We start from the raw sequence: 24,849 nt of genomic DNA, 5'->3' as shown, positions 1-24,849 counted from the left end.
ATTTCCGAACTTGGTTTTTTGGTTGATGACTATGATAAAGTTTTAGGGGAACATCCTTCATAAAGCTTGCTGTATGAATTTGATTATGAGGACATTTTACAAAAAAATTGCCTGGCTTTTATGAGTAGGAGAAACTCAGGATTTGTGGAGTGAAATTATCTAATGATGTCTTTCAACATGTTTTTGGGAGAGAAGGGATCTGTTTCCACATTAATGGTTTTTGTGTGAATTCTAGTTGATAATTATCAGCCAAAATTCAGGCTTGTTCTCTGGGTAGGAAAAGAAAATGTTGAATTCGTAGAATCATTAAAGTTTGTTATCGTCAGAATCTTTCTCTTTACTCCCCCTAGCCCAATTCTGGAAACCAGATGCTGTAGCCCCTTTCTGCCGTTCCCTGTTGTCATTTTTTTCTCAAGGAAATAGATGATTTGATGATAACCAGATGTTTATGACACATATCATAAATTTATTGTGTATTTATTCCATGTTGGCTACTTAGCTGACGATAATAATGTTGGAAATGCCAGTTTTATGAATGAAAGTTTAAGTATTTAATTATGAATTTTTATTATTTAAGTATCAATTGACAGGAAATATATAATGAAGGGGAGTGGAGATACAACTTGGAGCTTGGAAGGGCAAAGAAACCATCGAGGTAATACCCTTGGATGATTTTGAGTTTGTGATTGAGTTAGATTTCCTTGTTTAGATTAACGCTCTCATTGTGCCTTTTGTCAACTGCATATGCATTCTGGAAGCACAGTGCCAATGCCTTGTACCATTAAGACGTGGGTCTAGGATTGGGTCTAAAGTGCTATTGATTATTCAATTCGCCAAGGTGGTGAATAGGGATGAAGACACCTTTTTGGTTGCCTTGAAGTATGAGGAACCAAGGGAGAAGGAGACCGACACCCTCTTGGACTCTTTCTTGGGTGGCAGTTTGCTAGGCAGCTTTCCAGGCATCACCTCGCTAAAAGTCTCCAGCACCTCTAGCACCTCTGAGAGGGTGTCGGTCTATTTATCCCTCGATTTTTCATACTTTAGGCAGTCAAAAAGGTGTCTTCATCCTTGCTCACTACTTTGGCAAATTGAATGGCCGACAGCACTTTGGACCTAATCTCGGATTCGTGCTTCAATGGTATAATGTATTGGCACCGTGCATCTAGAATGTATATATAGTTTGCAAAAGGCACAAGAAGGGTGTTAATCCGAACAAGGAAATCTAACCCAATCGCAAACTCATAATCATCCAAGGGTATTACCTCAATGGTTTTCTTGCCCTTCCAAGCTCCATGCTGTGTCTCTACTCCCCGTGCTACTCAAATGGTTGGAACCTTATTGGAGTTCATCGTTGTGATGGTACCAATTTTTTTATGCACTTTTAGGTTTAGTTTTTAGGTTTTATCACCTGAAACAAACAAATGCAAGGCATTTATCTCCATCAGTATGCTCATTTTCTTGCCCGTAACCATCAGAGCAGCATATATAAACCTTTTTTACTTGCAACTCCCTTTACCTTGGACAACACTAAGCACTAACGACCCAAGCTTTGCAGTCCCATTTTCTGGCTCTTTATTCGACTTTTTATTTACAGTAGCTAGCTTGCCTCTTTTTGGGTAGTTTCAAGCTAAATGTGATTTTCCACACAAGTAGCATGAGACTCGTTCTCAATCTCCCTTTGTCTTCCATTTCCCTGCTAGTGATTTGCCTTGGACGTTTTTGTTCGAATGGTCTTTTCTCTCTTTTTGAATTGTTGGTCACGGTCTTTACCCTTGGATTTTGTTCTCGACCCCTCTTATCCTTACTCTGTCTTTTGGGCTTGGTAGACTTTGACTTGTTCTACAGCTTGAACTCTACCAAGGACTCAGCGGTGGTCATGGCCTTAACCAGTTCACAAACTCCCTTCTTTTGTAACTCATGCTTTACCCATGGTTTGAGCCCATCCATAAAGGCAAACAGACCTTCGGTCTCGTTCAGATCTGAAATTTGCAGCATCAATTTAGAGAACTTTTGGACATATTCTCATATATCCTCTTGCTGAGTAAATGGTCGTAATTTTGCTCGAGCCTTATCATTGGCGTACTCTAAGTAAAATTGCTCTTTGAACTAACTCTTTTTGGAACTCTTCCCAAGTTCCAATCAAGGCACCTCCGTGCCTCATATCATCACACTTGTGCCTCTACCATAATAAGGTAACATCAATAAGATACATTAAAACGGTGTTTACCTTAGTAGCATTGTCCTACATGCTCGTGGCCTGAAAGTATTGCTGTATCCCTCAGAGATAACTATCTACTTCTTTAGCCATTCTAGTCCCTTTGAACTCTTTGGGCTTGGGAATTTTCACATGGGTCTTAAATACTTTAGCGATCATACCATTCCTAATGGCTATCTTGCAAGTAGTGAGCTCTTTCTTGAGCTCTTTCATCTCCTTATCATCACACTTGTGCCTCTACCACAATAAGGTAACATCAATAAGATACATTGAAACGGTGCTTACCTTAGTATCAATAAGATACATTGAAACGGTGCTTGCCTTAGTAGCATTGTCCTACATGCTCGTGGCCTGAAAGTATTACTGTATCCCCTAGAGATAACTATCTACTTCTTTAGCCATTCTAGTCCTTTTGAACTCTTTGGGCTTGGGAATTTTCACATGGGTCTTAAATACTTTAGCGATCATACCATTCCTAATGGCTGTCTTGCAAGTAGTGAGCTCTCTCTTGAGCTCTTTCATCTCCTTACGTATGGTCTCCATCTGGGCCTCCAAGGTTGCATTCCGCTAGGTGATCATGTTGATGCCCTCATTCAAAGTAGCTTATAACTCACTTTTGAGCTCCTCTTCCATAGAGTCTAATGCATCGAAGTGAGCATCTACTTTGTCAAGCTTTTCTTTCACATTGCCCACTGTCACTTCCACCTTAGCCATATGCCCATCTAGGGTAGACCAGATGTCCTTTGAACTGGCTTTCTTACCCCTTTCACAACCTTGTTCTTGGGCCTCTGGTTGTTGGCTAACAACATCACTCTGGGTTGTCATTTTTGTAAACTCCTTAAGTGTAAGCTGAACACCACCAAACAGGACTTGCATAAAACCTACTTGATATCAACTGTCATAAGCTCCGACCTTTGACTTAAAATCAATGCGGCCTTAGACTAGGAATGTGTTCCTTAGGTCTAAGTTAGCCTATAAACCAAGCGTACGGGCAAACAAATAATTGAAAAGGTAGAATATGCAAGTTAGAGAGAACACAGAGAATATTGGAATATGCAGTGTATCACTGAAGAACAGTGTCTCTGATGATGTATAATTGAGGGTAGGGCGATCATTTATTTATAGTTGAGGCCCCCAGCTCTACTTATATCCTAAAATCAAGGTATTTACAAGATTTTTAAAAATCAAGGATTACACATTATTACACAGATTACATAAGGCTCTTCCTGATTTTCAGGGTCAACCAGATTCTTTTACTGAATGCTATCGATCTTGGATGTCTTTGAAAGATTCTAGATTGGTCAAGCTCCCATGGGTCCACCTAGGTGCGGTGCGGGCATGTTACAGGCCTAGCCCTGGCTGTACTAGCAGGCCTGCATGCTATGTGGGTGGTTTAGACTCTTCTCCCATGCTTATTGCGCCAACTCTCGTAGTTGTCCCTGGTGCTTGAGCTTTGGTCCCTGATACTCGAGCCTGAGTGCCTGGTGCACTCGCCCAAGGCATGACATTTTCCCCCAGTTGATTGTGCGACACCCTCGTTACGTCATTTACGTGAAAGTGCTTGATCTGGTGCTGGAACCGCCATAAATCATTCACTGGTTCCCAGTTCGTCTCACTGTCTGGAAGTCCCTTCCAGCGCACCAAGCACTCCTGTCTTGGTTGATGGTTCTTCTGTTTCACCTCCCGATCAGCAATGATGCTATGGACCTCCCTTTTCATATGAGGCCATGGCTCCCAATAGTACACGCTTCAACTCTGCCAGTCCTGGATCCCCTTCGTCCATATGAAATGGCTTGAGCATGCTAACATGGAACATCAGGTGTACCCTTGGCTTGGGAGATATATCTAGCTTGTAGGCAATCTTGCCTATCCTCTTTAGAACTCTGAAAGGTCCCTCGTACCTCTTGACTAAGCCCTTACGTAGCCCCTTGTGGCACATGATGGGGTGCAGCTTCACCATGACCAAGTCCTTTACTTGGAACTGCACGTCCCTTATGTTTTGGTCTGCCCACTTCTTTGACCTCTTCACGACTTTGTGTAGACAGACTCTAGCCAAGTTGGCTTGCTTCTGCCAAGTTTTGGCAAACTTATATGCTACTAGATTAGGCCTTGTATAACCTGTAGCAATCGAACTGGGTATTAGCGGTTGCTGACCTATCATAATCTTGAAAGGACTCTAATTCGTTGCTTCACTCCTCTGTAAGTTGTATGAGAACTGGGCGACATCTAGCAACATGGGCCAGTCTCGTTGCATGGCACTCACAGAGTGCTTGAGGTAGACCTTCAACAATCAATTCACTCCCTCAGGCTGCCTGTTAGTCTGCGGATGCATGCTGGTGGAAAAGTTTAAGTTTGACTCCAACAGTTTGAACAACTCAGTTCAGAACCACCCTGTGAATCACACGTCCCGATCACTAACAATGGTCCTCGGTACTTCCCAATGCTTCATCACGTTCTTCAGGAACAAACGGGCTGTCTCCCTAGCTGGGCACTCCTTGGTTGTTGGAATGAAAATCCCATACTTGAAAAACCTGTCCACCATTACTATGATGCTCCTAAACCCCTCCACCTTCGATAGACTGACTATGAAGTCCAGAGTGACGCTCACCAATGGTCGCTCTGGTAATCTGACCAGACCCCTCTCCTTTGCGTTATGTTTGGTTGGAGGACTGAATAGGTATTCCAATGCCCTATTCTTTCTCAAAGTCAGAGTTGTGCTTGTCCAACAGATATACAAATGCATAGGCATAAAAAGCATATACAGTGTGTTACTTGCCATCTATTTTTGTGAGGAATTTGATTTTCCAACACATTAAGCAAGAATTACTTTTCAAATCTTCAAACATGCCTGACATGAACATATACGCTAAGAGTTAATATAGTTGTAATGGCACGCATGCGGGAGAAAAATTTTTTTTGTTTGATGGCTGGAATCTTAATTAGTAACACTTTGAAGGGACTCTTATAGAGTTTTAGCAGCAATACGTTGATGCTGGTGGATGATTATTTATTTGCAGCATTTCAATCATGAGATTCTGAAAATTATTGTTGAGGTGTTGGATGATGCTGATTCTTCAACCAGGGAATTCAGCTTACAATTAGTAGCTGGAATGGTGAAGAACAAACAGGTATGTGGGACTAAAATTAACATTCTATCCAACAAGTGATGTGCTGAATTGTTTTATTCTCTCCAAAATTTTATTTTCACCTTTTTTTTTTTTTTGGTGTGTGTGTTTCTAATCTATGTTTTGTAAATCCGGAGAGATGCGATGGAAGATTCTATTGAAATTGTACTAGAAAAGTTACTTCATATTGCAAAGGATGTAGTTTCCAAGGTGCCATTGTTTTCATCAGTTGTTTAACCCGACTAACTCCTAATGTTAACCCTTCCCCTGAAGCTAATAGCATGCAGATTCTGTGTTCAGGTTGCAATCGAAGCAGATAAATGCTAATCTATTATTTTATCAGAATATGGTCCCTTCAGATATTTACTTAACTTTCATGAGATTTTTTCCATTAGTGTTGAATTTCTTTGACATTATCTTGTTGCAGATCATTGCAGCCCTGTTAATCACTGAACATGAGAAAACACTTATTGTTTGCATCAATTTGACCTTATGATGTCTTGAGGTGGTGTACTTTAATGATGGTGACCAAAAATCCTACAACGTAAAAAGGTGGTTCGCTGAAACTAAAGATCCAAAATGTCAGGCTATTTGCACGGTGGGAGGGAGGATTCAACAGTTGCAGACTATAAGTAGTTCATCCAAATAAGAATGACATAAAATGAAAATTCAAAATAAATAAGCAATATCATCCAGTTGTAACCTTATATTCAAGATAGGTGAATCCACCTACGGCCAATAATTGTTATTAAATCCGATGTAGTTTGTTCCCATTATAATATTTCATCGTCATTCATCACATAATACACTCGTACAAATGGAGTGGTATAGCCACCAATCATCAATTAGGTTACAGCATAAGTTTCTTCAAGTCCATCTTGTTGCAATCTATTTGTGTACACTGACATTTAGAATTGATCTGTCAGAGTTGCACATTAAGCATTATTGTGTTTTACATTTCGTTCGTGGTGAATATGCTAGGTTACATCCTAAAATGATATCAAGTCAATTAAGTGTTAGGGATCCAAATGCTAAAAAAAAATTTTAGTTCCAAATAATATAAGAATGCAGAAAGGCTGCATTTGACTATTCATCCAAGTGCCTAATTACCAATTTCATTTTAGTGAATAATCAGTATAATCAATACTTTTTTTTGGCTCTGGGACCTCCGTATTTGGTAACCATTTTGAATCTCAACTATTTCGAAGTTAAATCGAGTCGAATCTTATAAAAAAATAAATTATTTTAATTTTTATTTTCTTCATTCATAAAACTCGAAATCAAAACTTTATTTACAGAGAATTGAGCTCCTTATCACTTGAACCAACAAACATTGGTAGCAAAATTAATACATGATCAATGCTTTTTTTTTTCTTTTTTCTTTTTTAGTTTCTCCTTGACGGGTATTAATTGATCAATCATGCTCTCTAATTCCAACTATCTGTTTGGCCATGCTGGTAGTGACTGTTGTTTTCTGCCTTGTCGACATTCACATCATGCTTGGGAAGGCATTCCTGTCATGCTGGCAGGATCTCAATGATGCCCAGTTGCGTCAGGTGACCAATTATACCAACAGAATTGCACAGGCCAGAAAAAGGAACTTTTTTGAAGCAATCAATGGCCAGCAGTTTCAACTTGTGAACTAGCAGGGTTTTCAATGCATTGTTTATTTAATTAAATAACTTTGCATTTGCCTAGATGTGACTTTGGCCTTCTTGTGCTTTTGAGTTGCAATATTAGGTTAGAAATACTGTCTAATTGTGAATTAGAATGGGAGAAGTGTAGCAAATTGTAGGTTTCAAGGCTTTGTTAGGCTTGACCTTTGTCTGTGTAATACAAGAAAGTCTTCACTGGCTTCAATCTAAAATTATTGTCCAAACTTTCCAGAGTTGATCTTTAGTTGTTGTGGATTGCAATAGAATTTCAACTTATTTACATGCCTTTGCCTATCAAATTAAGTTTATACAAATCTCTTCATTTCTTCAATCGAAAAAAAGATTAATTATTCTTTTTTATCTTAGTAAATTGTAGTTAAATTCTCAATTTGGTATTTGTAACTTTTAAAAGAATTCATGAATTGTCATTCATTTAATTAATGATAATGCCAACTCAATATTAATCAATATGACATGCATCTTGGATATGTTCTTAAAAATTATTGGACAATTAAAAGTGTAATAACCTCTTTAAATGAGTTAATCATATAGGAATTGAAAAATTAAAAGATAGATCAAAAATTTCAAAAATAAATATAATGATGTTAATTCAATGTGCAAATTAATGAAAAAAAGCAAAGTTTGAATATTTAAAGATAGATCGATAAACTTTTAAGTGCTAAATCAAAAATTTAAATTTGGATATGTAATTAATTTAAAAAAAACTTTTTAAAATTTTTAATCACCTTTAACCCCTTCCATTACCTGATTATTCCTCTTGAGAATTGAAAGGTCAAATGGATTAAATTCTACAAGAAATTTCCTCAAATCTTTACATTTCATTTGACAAAAAAAGACAACAAAAATTTTGTGCCATTTGAATTTACCTGTAGCATTAGTGTAGTTGGATAATTTATGTATTTATACAATGTAAAATATTGATAATTTATGTATTTATATTGTATTTTACACAAAATTTACGTTTCTTAATTCATGTTGACACATAAATACGAAATATAATTTTTTTGTTTTGTTAAACTTATATATATTTTTACTAAAATTTTAAATCATATTACATTCGTGTCTCCTTTTCATATTATTTTCTTATCGTGTTTCAAATGGTTAGATCTAAGATTTTTTTTTTTTTGTGTAATTGCCCCATTTTGTTTTGTTTGGATATTCAGTGATTGGTTTCCTCAACTGCACTGAACCAACATTTTTCAATTGGAAGTTAAAGGTCAATGAATCACTACATTGGATTTTTTTTTATCAAAATACCCACTATATATTTTTATTTCTTATTATTTCTTATATTTTATTTTATTTTTATATTAAAATTATTTTATCTTTTATATTTTACATATTTAATATTACTTTGGTAAAAAAAATTTATAATTGTTATAAATATTATTTCTTTAAACATTAAATATTTTAAAATATTTTTATAATTTTTAGTATTTCAAATCCTAATTATTATCAATTTTTTTTAATATATATTTGACAAAAAAATAATTTTAGTAATTTTTAATTATTTATTAACTTCATAAATGTCAAATAATTTCAAATTTTCATTATATACAAACTTTGATCTAATACTGTTAATTATCCTTTTCTTTTCTTACTATAATTCATCTCACAATTATCATTGCATTTGCATTTTAGCATATCTCTTGTAACATATTTTAATCTCATCAGTACCATAATTAATTTTTTTCATTATTATTATTTTTAATCTTACTGAAGCTAATCTCACTGTCCATCCAAATAAACTCTTAATCAAATAGTTAAATTACCGGATAAAACAAGTTGTTATGAATTAAATTATGAGATTGAAAAATGGTTATTCTCTCATTTTTATTCTCTTTACCAAACACAACATTAATTAAATTTAAATCCATTTTAGATTAAAAAAAAAAAAAACAGGTTGAGTCCAATCTAAATTCGAGAAAAAAACAAGGGTCAGATCAAACAAAGAGTTCGCTAAGTGAACAAAATCCCTTTAAAGGGTGTTTAGTTCACGTAATTTTAGATTCTAGAAAAAAGTGTGATATCTAAGAAAGTACAATATTCATAGTTTTCTTACATTTTTAGGGTATCCTGTATTCGAATTGATTCGTTTGGTTCGGGAGAATCTACATATATTAATTTTTGTATAATTACCATAATCTCTTTGATATATATGATGGTAACTTTTCATTTTGTTTTATTAATAATAAATACCCAAACAACAAATGATACCTTTAGTTGCAAAAGAAAATAAATATTTTAATTGATTGTTGTTTTTATTTATCAAATATCATCAATTGAGATGTTTCAAAACATTAACACCTTAATTGATAAGGAAAATTATTAGAAAAAAAGATCAATTAAACTGTTGGGCACTTTGCACGCCTTAATTGGTCTCTTTATTTTTTTTTTATAAAAAGATTATTTAAGATGTTTTTGTACAAAAATACCTTAAATAATCATTTTAATATTTTTATAACACATTCGTAAATGGGTCATGTAAGGCGTTTTTGTACAAAAACACCTTAAATGATCTTTTTTTTTTATAGTAGTGCCTTAAATAATCTTTTTAATTTTTTTAGAACTCCTTATTAAAAAGGTCATTTACGGCATTTCTATAAAAAGGGTCATTTAAGAAGGTGTTAGAAAAAAAATTAAATTGATATGTTTTTTAAAAAGGTAATGACTATGTCATAACTTTTTATTTAGGCCAAATTTGGAAATAAGACAACTTTCACTCCTAGAATCTTAAAATATCATAGGAAAATGTGGGTTTTTGATTTCGAGATTTTGGGTACTATAAAAAATTTGATATTTTTCTTTTAATCAGATTACCCTAAACCAAATGTGAAAAACAAATACCCACCATCAAAATTCCAAGAGAAAATTTGTGAATTCCTTCGAACCAAATGTGCTCTTAATCCATTAAGTTGAAAAGTTAAAAGAAAAAATGAAAACAAAGATGGAAATGTTAACACCCAAACCCCTAAACAAAAAAAAAAAAAAAAAGAAAGAATAAGTTGAATAACTAGAAACTGGTGGGTGCGCTACTTCTTCTAGGCCCTTTTTCTTTCGCTTCTATTTTTGGGTTTTTTTTTCTTTAAACACACAACCCCCAAATCTTCTCATTACCTTTTGTCTTCCAAAACTCTCTCATTTCCTTTCTTTCTCTTTCTCTCTCTTTTTCTTGAGCTTTCATTTTTTCTTTCTTTCTTCCCAAACAAACCAGGTATCATTTCGCTTTAAGCTTTGCTTCTAAAGCTAGGTACTACTTTGAAAACATTTATTCATTATTAATTTTTTGTAGTTTTTTTTTTTGTTCCTTTAAAATGAAATAATTCTTTATCTCTCTCACACACATATATGTGTGTGTGTGTGTGTGTATTATTCTTTGGTTTCAGGATTGCTAGGAATGCTACACATCATGTTGTTACTTAGTTGTATTTACTCATTTCTCTTTTTTTTTTGGATAATGTTGATTTGATTTTTATTTGTTGATTTTTAGTTTTTTGGTGTGTGTTAGATGGTTGTAGGTTGAGTTGGAATAGGAACTATGTAGCAACAGATATAAATTTTGGGGTAAAAGATCAGACTTTGATGCTTAAAGGTGTTAAGTAGCTTGCTAATGCTGTTAAAGTTACAATGGGTCCTAAGGTAAACCTAATATACCCCATTTTCATTCAATGAGTATTTTCTTTAGGTTTTCAAGGTTAATCGTTGATGGCAACAATTTATGCCTTTTCTTTTTGATTGGATAAAAAGTAGTACTTAAAATTCATAGGTAGTAGGAATATTGATTAAAATAAGAAATGGTGTTATGTATTTTTATGTGATGAACCATTTCTTAATTTTTTTGGCTTAAGTATAAAAAAGCCCCCAAACAAAAATTAAATAATTATCCAAGCCCCTTTTGTTTTATTACAATCAATTGAGCCCTCAAATATTTATTTTCACCAATTGAGCTTTTAAATATTTATTTTCACCAAATTGAATCCTTAAACATATACTTTCACCGAACTGAACTCTTGATTGGATGAAAATGATTGTTGGAAGTTAACCAATTTTCATGTAATAAAAGGCTTTATTGAAGAAAATAGAGGTTTGAGGGCTTAATTTTTTGCAATAAAATGATAAGGGTTTGAATGGTTATTTAATTTTGGTTTAAGGGCCTTTTTATACATAATGCCATGTTTTTTCTTTTGTTCAAAGGGACAGAATGTGGTTACTGAACAAAGTTATGGTGCTCTAAAAGTGACTAAAGATGTGTAACTATCACAAAGAGCATTGAATTCAACGATAAGTCAATAATGTGGGTGCTAGTTTGTGAAACAAGTTGCAAATGCCACCAATGATGTAGCTAGTGATGGTAAGGAACATGTACTTTCGTCAACCTAATTGGTTTGTTTGAAGTCTTAAACTATGTTTTAGATATTTTCTTGCAGTTATTAGTCTTTAACTCTGTTGTTGATACATCCTATTTGCATGTACTAACTTAGTTAGCCTAGGCATTCATGTTTCCAAACTGCATACATGTTGTCTATATGTAGAGAGCTGAGTCATGAGAATTCTTTGACATGTTTGCAGGTACTACATGTGCAATAGTGCTTACACAAGCAATATTTACAGAATAATGCAAGTTTGTTGTTGCAGGAATGACTGCAATGGACCTAAGGTATGGCATAATGATGTTAGTTAATGTTATTATAACAAACTTGAAAATATGGGCATAGATGATTAACATATCTGAAGAGATAGCTCAAGTCAATTTAGTTATTCAAAGTTTTTCTTTCAAAAGCTTATTGTTGTTAAGGTGATGCAGTTCTTTACAATCAAAATGAAAATGGTAGTGAACTTTAATTTATTAAGATTTGAACTTAAATATTTCATAATAGGTTGGAACAATTTTGACTAAAAAGAGAAGGAAATTGGTGAGGTAATGTAAAAGCAATGGAGAAGGTTGGTAAAGAATGGGTGATTATGACTCAAGTAAGTTTTGATGCCTTCATGGTATTTTTGCTTGTTTTTATTCTTTTTTTTTCCAATTTTAAATTTTGATTGCTTATTCGTGTCATATATATATATATATAATCTCTTGCATTTTTTTACACATGATATGACATCTTTACCATGGGTTTAACTTTTGGAGGATGGAAAAACATTATTTAATAAGTTTGTAGTTATTGAGGGAATGAAGCTTGAAAGGGGCTACATATCATCATACTTCATCACCAATACAAAAAACCAAAAATGTGTTGAATAACTCTTTTTTTTTTTTAACTGAGCTCCTGGCATATTGATTGAGTCTTAACCATGCCATGAAGTTGATTCAATTTTTTTTTTGAGGAATTAGATGATCATCTTATCTTAATCCATGAGAGGAGAATATCTAGCTTAAATGTAGTGGTGAAAGTATTTAAGTTAGCTTTAAAGGTAAGTAAATTTTGGTCAATGCATGCTTTCAGACCATTCTACCTAACCACATTTAGGTTAATCATCATTCATCAAAATTTATTGTTTTTCTCACTAAAACTCTCTTAAACTTCTCATTCCACATTTGATTTCTAAAATTAATAAGTTTTATGCTATATTTGTTTATAGACAAAGGCCCTTGTTAATTTTTGTTAGCCTTGAATTGATCCTTATTTTGAAATAACAAAATATTAAGCTAAGTAAACTTGATCAAGATTTTGAAAAAGATTTATTTAGTACATGTTCTTAAGTTTTATATTTTGGTACTAAATAAATAATATGTTTTTCAAAGTATAAATAAACCTTTCTTTGCTTTCATAATTCTCAAACCAAATCTATCTTTAAAGATTATTTATTTGAGCTTAAATGAAAGTCCAATTGTTTTTTTTAAAGTGAACTTATTCATTTTGTACTTAATATAATTTTGATAATTGTAGTTTTGAGAAATAGATTACCTTTAGAAAGTTGTTTTACAAGAATAAAGTTTTCCAACATTGAACTTTTTTTATTTTTCTGTATTAATTCACAAAGTTTTAAGATTTGAATTTTATATGGTTGGAAAGCTATTTGAGTATACTTTATAATGGATCAAACAAAATCAAAATCCAAGTTTTCTAATAAAAGATTTTGAATTTTTACTAGACACTCTGCAGTTGTCTAAAAACTGCACAAGGGGTAGATTTAAAAATTCACTAAAATTCTTATACAATGAATTAGTGATGAATTTTGTATGTATAGAAAGCCCTTTTAGTCTAGTTTCTAAATCTTCAAATGATTTGTGATTTGGATTTGTATAACTCAAGATATGATCAAATTAGTGAGTAGAGTGCAAAATAGGATACAATAGAGCAACTCAACCAGATCGATCCCTTAGCTGAACCAATAGATCGAGGACCTTACCTAATCGATTGGGGTCATGTTTTTCAAGTGAAAAATGGCACAAAACTTGAACCAATCGATCCCCTCATGGAAAGGATCGATCGGGTCTAGGCAAAAACTTTTCAACGGCTAGTTTTTCATGCTTCCAACGAGCAGTTCTTCTTCCAAACCTTCCCCAACAGCTAGTTCTTCAATTTCTCTATATATTGGTCACTCCAACATACCAAGAAGGTTGATGAATCAAGAGAGTAAGATCAAACAAATCATATATTCATTCTCTCAAAAGTTTTAGAGCTTTAAAGTTAGCTTTGTATTTATTATATCCAAAATCATATTTGTTGTTCATTTATCATTTTCTTGTACTTAAACTTAGCAAACACTTAGCCTTAGAGAGGTTGTTCAATTGTTTGCAAAATTAACTTTGATATACAAGGGTGGAAAAGAACAAGAGGTGAAGTATTCTCTTGAGAGCTTTATAGTGAGATTGGGTAAAATACTACAAAGGGTAAAGGTTTCTATTTTAAGCCTGAGAAAGAAAAATATAGGTTGTATTTTCAATTCAAGAATAGTGGATTGAAGTCTTGGTGTGGACAACAAAAAAGAGAGAACATAGGTGCCTTGTGGAGAAGGGTCGAACCTTTATAAATCATTGTGTTTGATTTCTCTATCCTAACTCTTTACAATTTATTGTTGTTTATATTTGATTTTAGGTTCATTAATTGTTATTGTTTGCATTATATTTTCATCAAGAGTGCTTATTGTTTTAATTTTCATTCAATTATATTGAAATCATTTGTTTGGAAAAAATTTGAAGAAATCTAATTCACCCCTTCTTGGATCACCATCTCACCTAAAAAGCTAACAACTGGTATCAAAGCTTTGGTCTCTTTTTATAGGTTTAACTACCTTAAGTAAAGATCCTATAGCTCAATTTTGGCTCCAAGATGGTGAGAAAGTCCTTAAAGCTTCTATGATTAATAAATTTAAATTTTATGAATGAAGAAGGAGGATAAAGATGTTCTTGACTCCCACAAATTCAACTTGGTGTCAAAATGTCTAACTTCAAATGAGATATGAGAGAAGTTGGATGAAATACATGAAAGATAACAATCCAACCGAAATGTATCATGTCTCATGGCTCTTGAAGATCCAGAGGTAACTTCTAATTCTATTGATTCAAATTCATATGCTTTTGATGAATTGCAAGATGCTTATAATGAGCTATATGTTGAATGTGAATCAATGAAGAAGAAATATAAGAAAATGATTTCAAAACTGAAATTAGAGAATGGGTTTTTAATGAATGCAAAAAATGTTTTGGAAAAAGAAAATGAAAAATTTAAAATAAATTTTGAAACCTCTCAAAATAGGTATGAAATTTTAAAAAAAGAAAATTTTGATTTGTAAAAGAAATTGGATGTTTTGATGAATGAAAAAAAAAAGTTTTTAGATAAGAGTTTAAGTGCTAAAATGATTAAATGCAATTTTTGTAATTTTTATGATCATACTATACATATTTGTCCTATTAAAAGAAAAGTTTTATTTAGAATTAGGCAAGTATGGGTTCCTAAAAGAACAAGAGACTTGATCACTAACTCTTAAGAACCTAAAGCAATTTTGGTACAAAAAATCAAATGAGATTGTCTCTTGTAGATGTGCTAGAGCAAGGAGTTATAATGTGAGTTGAACATTTAATACTCTAGACACACAATGGAGATGAGTAACCTTTAAACTTTTATTTGAAAAGAATTTGAATTTGGTTACCTATTCTTAATGAAATTTGAATGCTTAATTGATTATGCAAAATTTGATTGACAGTGATTACAAGACATAGGTTGCATAATCTTAAGAAAATGTGAGCTTGAATTAAATATGCATTTATTTTGCTCTTAAATATGTTTGAGATGCTTGTTGAAATTGTTGTGGTGTTAAATTACTTAAAAATAATTTTGTTGATGAATTTTTTATTGATGCTTGGAGTAATTATTTATGTGCTAAATTGTTTTTATATTTATGCACAAACTTAAGGGGAGCACTTAAAGCTTAATGATTTTGAGACTTTATGTTTTGCTTTGCAAATGATTTTTGCTAGAGTCAATCCTTAAAATATGAAATTTTGTTTTAACAAGTTTTTAATTGTAAAATAAATTTGAATATCTTGAATTTAATAATTTAAACTTGCTCAAACAAAAAAAACTTGATAACTTGTATTGATTTTAATTTTTCATAGTGTTATATGCAAGTTTCAAAGGATTGTTGAACTTAAAAGATCAAATCTTATTTTTGAACATACATGGGCATAAAAACCATTTAGACAATTTCAAATTGTGATATAAAATTTTCTAAATGGTTTGAAGAGCTTAAATATGTTTAAACATATTTGCCCATCTTAATAGCCTTTTTCAAGGAAATATGGGATTAAGAGCTGACTTTCTAATTTTCTTATTTTTAATGCCAAATGATCACTTGAACAACTTTGTTTTGTCATTTAAAATTTGTTGGAATGGTTTAAGTCAGTTAAAAATGAGCTTGACTAGTTATGAGATTTATTAAGGTCCTTTTCAAGTAAAAATGAGTTTCAAAATATCAAAAATAAAAATCTTGAAAATATTAAGTTTTGAATAATTTTTCTTATGGTATTTTGCATAAATATATTTGTTTGAGTGATTTTAGCATGATGGAAATGATTTTGTGATTTTTATGCATATTGATTTGTGATTGTTGAATATACCTGTATGACCATATTGTTTGAAATTACTTAACTTGTTTATAATGCTTGGATCTTGTGAAATATTATTTAAACTTGATTATTTTATTCTCAATTGTTTTAACTTTTGATTTGTGATTTTAGAGATTGATGATCATCTTGTGCTTAAATCATATATATTGATGTTTGATTGTTCATCTCTTGACTTTTTATGAAATAATCTTGAAATATGATTTAATTCTTTATCCTTATTAATTCAAGACTTATTTCTTCTCTTGTGTTAATGAATTGATAATTTTATGTGCTTAAAAGATATATATTGATTCTTTGTTCATCTATATTTTTGGTCAAGATATATGCTCATATGATGATTGATTCAATTTGACTTTAATGCCTGTGATTTAAAATGATTGAATTATTTATCTCTTGATTGTGGAAGATATTTATGAAATATGCTTTTTTTTTACTTAAATATTTTATTAATTTTGTGAAATATTTTGGATCTTGGTGTTCAATTGATATATCTCTTGATTTGTGATTTTGAATATGATGAACTACTTGTTTGTAAATGAAATATGTTGTTAGTTCATCTATTGTTCTTTTTAAGTGTATACTTATGTGATAAATATTATTTATCTTTACGTGACATACTTGCAACATGACTTAAGTAAATGAATTTCTTATGATGCTTATTTTTAGCTTAAGTCATTATTGATTATGGCCTATAATTTGTGTAGACATATTTATGCTTTTGTGTTAAAATTTTCTTGAATATGTTTTTTATGACAAATATCACTTCCTTAAGTTTTTAGTTTTCATATGGCCTAAATTTTATTTTGATATATTCCTTGGTGATTTATTGAATAGATATTAATATTGAATATGTCTATTTTGTGTTCATGAATGTTCTAAAAGCTTTGATTTTTGCCCATTACATGAGAACTTTTGCTTTAATACCGTTCTTATGCTATTTGATGTTTAAATTGATATATGGCCTCTAGCTTAAGTATATATCTCCCTTGTAATTGGCAACTTGTGCTTAGTGAATAAATTTTGTTTTGCCTATAATGACTTAGAATATGGAATTATTTTCTCACAATTGGTATAATTTATATCAATTGATTTTCTTAATGTTTTTAATTAAAATCATTTGTCAAGAAATTTTTCTAAGTCTATGCTAGGAGACTTTGAAATAAACATGAATGAACTTACATTTTTTAGATTCTAAGTGGAATAAGCAAAGCAAGTAATCTTCATCATTCAAGCCCAAGTACATCAAAGACTAGCTCAAATGATATGGAATGGAGGATTTAAAACCTCACTCAACTACAATGAGCACAACAACATAACTTGATAAGGATATAAGTAATTGTATTGAATCTATGCTATGTGCTTATGATTTATAATGTTTAATGCATGATTTGATAAATGTTTGCTTTGATATATGCAAAAAATATTATATTTGAATTAGTGAACACTTTTCACAAATTAATCACCAAGCTACTTAATAAAATTTGTCTTAACTTTGTTAAATCCTTGGATTGATTAATATTCATGCTTAATTCTTGATTGCTTTGATTACTAGTTTTTATTGCATGAATATTCGTTTGAATCTTTGGACATGGATATAGTTAAATAGATTGATTTCTTTGAACATATTCATTGATTGAGTCAATTGAGATGCCTGTACCAGATTATGTCTAAAGATTTGCATTTTTTTTGGTATATTGCTATACATGTTTTGAAATGTTCTTGCATATACTTAAATGATTTTGTTTCAAATAAATATATGTTTGATTACTTGCATATGCTTAGATTAAGTACATTGCTATGCATTGAAATAATTTGGATTATAATAGAATAATTATGTTTTTATTATTTCTTTGCTATAGCATATGTGCTCATCATGTTTGAAAAATCATGTTTATATAATCTTTGTTAGGACATGATGATTGAACCTCATTACTTATTAGTACTTCTGATTTATTATATACATATGAACTTTTGGTTCTTGTTTGGATAGGATAGTTTACGAAAGATTACTATTATCATTTATACATGTATTGAATGAATCTTTCATATGCTTGAAGTATGTTTGTTCTATGAAAGTGGTTGAATAAAATTGCTAACAATTAGTAACAATTGATATCAAAATTGCTAAAGATTTTTTTATCTTTCATAGATGCTTATTTATGTGTCTATCTTTGATATAGCTTGTACCTCTCATGCAAAATTGTGTATGGCTTATATTGATTAATCCTTATTTTGAAAATGACAAAAAATCTTAGAATACAATTTTGTTTGATTTGTTTTGTGATAACAATTAGTATACTTTATCATAACATATCTTTAACAATTAGTATCTATAACAATTGATATAAGCTTGTATGTATGTGCTTGAATTTATGCTTAATTGCTATTGATGTTTTAGTTTCTAAGCACATCTTATGATAACATGATTTATGAATAGGTTGCATATCTTTATTATCCTTTTGCTCATAAATTTCATGTGATTAGGTTGAATGAATGATTTTGTGCTATAACATTTTAATTAGATACACATATACTTTTGTGCTTGAATACATGTATGTAAATTTCATTGTGCATATTACACTTGATTACATGCATTAAAAATACTCTTGATATTATTGATATCAAGCACTTTGTCTCGTGCATTGAATTGATCTCTCTTTTTTTTTGAAATGACAAAAAGGGGGATAGAGTTTAGAGATATTTCTTCTTGTATGCTTATAACAAATGATATAAGAGCTTAAACATTTGGTATAAAGTGCATAAACAAAAAGGAGGAGAAATGTTTCATGAATATATTTGTTAATGATGGCTTTTTGTGTTTATTTGCTTATTAATTTGCTCATGAGTTTTTGCTATGACAAAAATGGGGAAAAATATCATTTGGACAAATTTGCTTTTGCTTGACTTACATATGTTTGATTGTGTTTATTTCATATATTTGACTAGTATATGTTTGTTGAGTTGTGTTGGATTAGGATGCATTAATTGAGGGAGAGTTTTGCCTTGCATTGTTTAAGGGGGAGTTTTTCAAAATGTTTTTCAAAATCTTCAATGTTTCAAAGAAAAATTTTAATCAAGCAAATTTATCTTTAAGTTTTGTCATATCAAAAAAGAGGAGATTGTTATCATTGAATTGATCTTTATTTTGAAATAATAAAACATTAAGTTAATTAAGCTTGATCAAGATTTTGAAAAAGATTTATTTAGTACATGTTCTTAAGTTTTATATTTTGGTACTAAATAAATAATATGTTTTTCAAAGTATAAACAAACCTTTCTTTGTTTTCATATTTCTCAGATCAAATCTATCTTTAAATATTATTTTTTTTAGCTTAAATGAAAGTCCAATTGTTGTTTTTAAAGTAAACTTATTCATTTTGGACTTAATACAATTTTGATAATATTGGTTTTAAGTCTAGTTTCTAAATCTTCAAATGATTTTTGATTTGGATTTGTATAACTCAAAATATGATCAAATTAGTGAGTAGAGTGTAAAATAAGATACATTAGAGCAGCTTGACCAGATCGATCCCATGGTTGAACCAATTGATCTCCTTGGTTAACCAATCGATCGAGTCGCTTACCTGATTGATTGGGTCATGTTTTTCAAGGGGAAAAGGGCACAAAACTTGAACCAATCGATCCCTTTGTGGAAGGAAAAGGATCAATCAGGTTTGGGTAGAAACTTTCCAACGGCTAGTTTTTCATGCTTTTAATAGGCATTTCTTCTTCCAAACCTTCCCCAACAGCTAGTTCTTCAATTTCTCTATATATTGGCCACTCCAACACACCAAGAAGGTTGATGAATCAAGAGAGCAAGATCAAACAAGTCATATATTCATTCTCTCAAGAGTTTTAGAGCTTTAAAGTCTATATCTTTGTATTTATTGTATCCAAAATCATATTTGTTGTTCATTCATCATTTTCTTGTACTTAAAGTTAGCAAACACTTAGCCTTAGAGAGGTTGTTCAATTGTTTGCAAAATTACCTTTGATATGCAATGGTTGAAGAGAACAAGAGGTGAGGTATCCTCTTGAGAGCTTTGTAGTGAGATTGGGTACAATACTATAAAGAGTAGAGGTTTCTATTTTAAGCCTTAGAAAGAAAAAGATAGGTTATATTTTCAATTTAAGAATAGTGGATAGAAGCCCTAGTATGGACAACTAAGAAGAGAGGACGTAGGTGCCTTATAAAGAAAGATCGAACCTCTATAAATCATTATGTTTTATTTCTCTATTCCTATCTCCTTACAATTTATTATTGTTTATATTTAATTTTAGGTTCATTAATTATTATTGTTTGTATTATATTTTTATCAAAAGTGCTTATTATTTTATTTTCCATTCAATTATATTGAAATCATTTGTTTGGGAAAATTTTAGAGAAATCCAATTTACCCCTTCTTAGATCATCATCTCACCTAAAAAGCTAACAATTATGGCTAAAGATGTAGACAGCGAAGCACTTGCAACATTCATTTTTAACAAGCTTCATGCTGGAATCAAGGTTTGGTGTTCACTATCTAATATGAAAATTTTTCCTTTTATCAATGTAATTTTCCTCATCAATTTTAGGAATGCTTGCTAGTATTTAAATGATTGTTTATGAGGCAGGTTTGTGCCATCAAAGCCCTTGGTTTTTGAGAAAATAGTAAGGCTAGTCTACATGATCTTGCTATCTTCACAAGAGGAGAGATAAGGCACTTTTCTGCTGTATGAGATTGTCTTGTTCATAGCATATAGCACCATTGGCATGAGTTTGCATGACCTCTTAATGAATGATATATGTTACTTTTCTACCATAGGTTATAACTAAAGAACTTGGCATGAACCTTGAAATGGTGGATCTAAACAAGCTTAGCTCTTGTAAAAAGGTATGATATCTATTTTTTAGACATGAAATTCTCTGCCTGATGTGATTTTCTATCATTTCCTATAATGAGGAAGTTATTAAGTTTGGTAAAACAAATTTAATTCCTTTTATATGTATAGACATTAGTTTTGATATATGATTTTTTTTGTTTCAGCTGTTGTAGGTTATTATCTCAAAGAATGACACTGTTATTCTTAATGGGGATGGTGACAAGAAAGACATTGAAGGAAGATGTGAATAGGTTTTGTTGCTTTCTATGAACAATTATTTAGCCCTCTTTTGATTCTTGAACTCTACATAATTTTCTTAAGAATTCATATTATAATGTATGTCCATAATAACAGATTAGGTTAGCAATTAAATTGAGCACTTCTAATTATGATAAGGAAAAGTTGCAAGAAAGATTGGTAAAGCTTCTTAATGGTGTTGCTATCTTAAAGGTATAGTCCTTATAGTTACTGGTATCTAACATTTACTTAAAAAACTGCAATAGCTACTTTATTTCCTATTTGTTGCTTACATGAATGGATTTAATGAAGCTTGGAATTTGTAGGACATAATGGATTGGAAAAGCTAGTGAAGTTAAAGTTGGTGAGAAGAAAAATAGAGTTACAGATGCATTAAATGCCACAAAGGCAAGCGTAGAAGATGGTATTGTGCCAGGTAATAACTTTTAAGTCTTAATAGTTTATCATGAGGGTTCAATTAATCTTTGAATTAGTGAAAACATTACTTAATGATTTATCTTTTTGAGGTGGTGGTGTCACTTTTCTGTATGCATCGAAAGAGTTGGACAAGCTACCTACAATCAACTTTGACCAGAAGATTGGTGTTCAAATTATACATAATGCTCTAAAGGTTTGTAAATCTTTTCCACACATGTTAGATGGATCAACTTTTGAAAATTTTTTTTAAAATTATTTTCTAGATATACTATTGAAAAGTTTAGATAGCTCTTCCACTGTAAAGTTTCAAAATGCTAGAAATTTTATTTGTAAAGTTTCACTCTCCCTTAAAAATGAAATTCTTTATTGTAGACACCTATGTACACAATTGCTTCAAATGTAAGAATGTAGAGAGTTGTTTGTCAATGATATACTGTTAGAGTAGGATAACCTTGATCTTGGATATGATGTTGCCAAAGGTCAATGAATGACATAAAAGTTTCTTTCATTGCATATATTTACCATTCTGATGAAAGTAAGGTAGCTTATGCTCCATTTTTTTTTTTTTTTTGATAACCAAGTGATTGTGTAGACATGGTAAAGGTTGGTATCATTGAACCATTGAAAGTAATTAGAATTGCATTGGTTAATGCTATAAGGTAAGCCACAAATCTCTTTCTCGATTATGCATTATTACTCTACCTTGCCTTTAATTTCTAAAACTAACAAGCTAAGTTATTTTCAAAATATTAATAACAATAAGCTAAGTATGTTGCTTTCTTGATGTAGTGTTACATCATTAATGACAACAACTGAAGTTGTTTTAGTTGAACTTTCCAAGGATGAGAAGGATGTTCTAGCAATGCTTGATGGTATGGGTCGCATGGACTATTGAGGTAATTTCTAACAATATACTGATTGAGATTGCCTTGATCTAATCTTTGTTTTCTTCTTTTCTAACATCTCATAAAGAAATGAATATCAATGATTTTAGCTATTCTAGTCTTTTATTTCTTCACTTGGAAGGCATCCATGTAATCATAAAAAGAAAGAAACTTATAAGTAGTTTTGGTGATCAAGGTCAAAACTAATTGTATTGCTAGGAAGAATTGGTTGTATCAAAACCATATTTTTGGGCAATAAAAAAAATTCATCATCTTTCTTACACTTTTGACTTTGATTGATGTGAATTCTTACTAAGTCTTTTTTTATTGTTCTTAGAGGGCATTTAGTTCGAAGGAATCTATATTTGTGCGCATGTGATTCCCATATTTGGTTCATAGATATTTGATTCCTAGGGTAATCTTAGATTCCCAATAGTACAAAAAAGTGTCGGGATTAGAAACTCACATTTTCCTATGGTTTTTTAAGACTAGGAGGAAAGTTACATTTGTCCCACTTTTGACTTGAATAAAAATGTTTTCTTTTTATTTTATCCTTTTGAAAATTAACGTATGTAAAGAAATTTAAGTTTGATTTTTTATTTACAAACCTAATATTGAAAACAAATAGCACAAATACTACTTTTGAGGCTTTGAAATGCAATAATTGCAATTATTTAATTTGTTTCTTTGAACAGAAACACAATATTTGACAACTGGTAAATTTTTGTTACATTTTCTCACTTGAATACTACATTTTGAAACTTTAAAATGCAGTAAATATGATTATTTGTTGCATTTCTTTGAATAGAAATGCAGTAATTGTGAGAACTCGTTCTACATTGACAAATGCAAGGAAAATGTTATTGACAAAATAGGCTTAATGATTCATAGCCATGCAAGCCAAAAGACAAGTAAAGTAAAGCCAAATGATTCATAGCCACACAATTTCAATTATAGAGAAAATAAATAAAAGATAAGAAAACCAAAGATAAAGTGCCTTGGCATGAAAGAATGCTGCATTTATTACGTTTCTTTCAAGTTAAACACATTATTTGAGTAATTATGGTATATTATTGCATTTCTTTAAAGTTATCTGTAGTAATTGTTCATATATATTCTATGATTTCAAATGCAATAATTATAGTATATACTTCATTTCTTGGAATAGAAATGCTATAATTGATATCAAAATTTTTTTATAAACCATTAGGATATTGTATTTTTAGACTGTGAAACATAGTAACTGTGCTTTATTTCCCATATTTTCTTGGATAAATTTAACGAAGTAATTGATGACTAATTTTTTTTTATAATTCGACACTTGAATACCGTGTTTCTATGATTTGAAATGCATTATTTGTTGATTATTTTTACTGAAAAATTGTTGTGTTTGTTATGTAGTGAAATACATTATAGTCAAAATACATGATTAAGTAATTTACTTTTCCCTTAATTAAATACAAGAATCTAACAATCCCATGCCATGAAAAATCACCCCTCATTAGGAATTCACACTTTCCTGGAGATCATATTTTCTCTTAGAATCTAAGATTTTATGAACCAAACGCCCCTTTATGGTTTTCCTAGTATTATGCTAGAAGGGAAACAGGGAATAGTTTCGCAAGATAGTCACAAAGCACTCCAGTAAGATAGCCAACATTTTTCCTGGCTATGACTAATCTTTTTTATCCTAAATTTTGTATTTCATATCCTACAAAGCAAGTTAAGAAAAGAAATGCACAAACAATGTTTCAAAAAAAAAATTAGGGCATTTATAGGTTTGAAGGTAAATATGGTAATTTTAAATATGACATGATAACATGATGTGAAAATGATATAAAAGAAGACATTAAAATGCATTTGGGTTTGATAAAAGTTAAAAAATTTATATAAGTTTAATGTGTTTACACGAATTGTGACATTATAATTTTTATGTTTTATACGAATTTAACATGAAATAGACACGAGTCGGGTATATGAATTGCCATATCTACTTAGTGGGGACTTATATGTCATATCTACTTGGAAAGGATAATGGGTAATAACTTTTTATGATGCAAGATTCGATTGGTGAAATTCCCCCACCCCTTCTAAATGGTTAAGGCGAATCAAAGAAGTGGTTGAGTGTTGGAGATTACTTTTTTTGAACCAATACTTGTAATAAGCATGAAAACTGAATAAGGACTATTTATGGTTACAAACAAAAGTTGTTGAATCATAGGAAAGTGCAAAACCATGTTTTTTTTATTTTACTGGTGATGCATTTGCATCGTATGCAAAGGAAGAGGAATTTGAGATATTTCCTTTTTTGTGTTTTCTTCCCAATTCACTAGTAATA

At 31.0% G+C, this 24,849-nt stretch overlaps 1 protein-coding gene and 1 long non-coding RNA gene across 2 annotated transcripts; both read left to right on the top strand.

The window, feature by feature from the left end:
* Positions 1–45: 45 nt before the first annotated feature.
* On the top strand, positions 46–6,243 carry LOC149519256 (uncharacterized). Its single transcript, XR_016341643.1, has 3 exons — positions 46–1,359; positions 5,233–5,343; positions 5,768–6,243. It is a non-coding gene; the product is annotated as an uncharacterized LOC149519256 (long non-coding RNA).
* A 3,524-nt stretch (positions 6,244–9,767) lies between these two features.
* HSP60-2 (heat shock protein 60-2) lies at positions 9,768–22,890 on the top strand. Its single transcript, XM_089760248.1, is given in 22 exon segments — positions 9,768–9,795; positions 10,525–10,655; positions 11,211–11,262; positions 11,265–11,301; positions 11,303–11,367; positions 11,586–11,761; positions 11,894–11,932; positions 11,934–11,987; positions 12,148–12,252; positions 12,345–12,410; positions 12,577–12,621; positions 20,519–20,596; positions 20,704–20,802; positions 20,895–20,963; positions 21,126–21,203; positions 21,307–21,407; positions 21,516–21,625; positions 21,717–21,820; positions 22,000–22,047; positions 22,049–22,125; positions 22,209–22,286; positions 22,417–22,890. Coding segments are annotated over 22 exon segments (1,746 nt in total). The 3' UTR covers positions 22,523–22,890.
* Positions 22,891–24,849: the final 1,959 nt, after the last annotated feature.

Source organism: Durio zibethinus, chromosome 4 (genome assembly GCF_047325235.1).
Source record: "Durio zibethinus cultivar Kanyao isolate XHJ-2024 chromosome 4, ASM4732523v1, whole genome shotgun sequence".
NCBI lineage: Eukaryota > Viridiplantae > Streptophyta > Magnoliopsida > Malvales > Malvaceae > Durio > Durio zibethinus.
The sequence above is the reverse complement of the archived record's forward strand: the minus strand, read 5'-3'. Positions and strand labels throughout refer to the sequence as shown.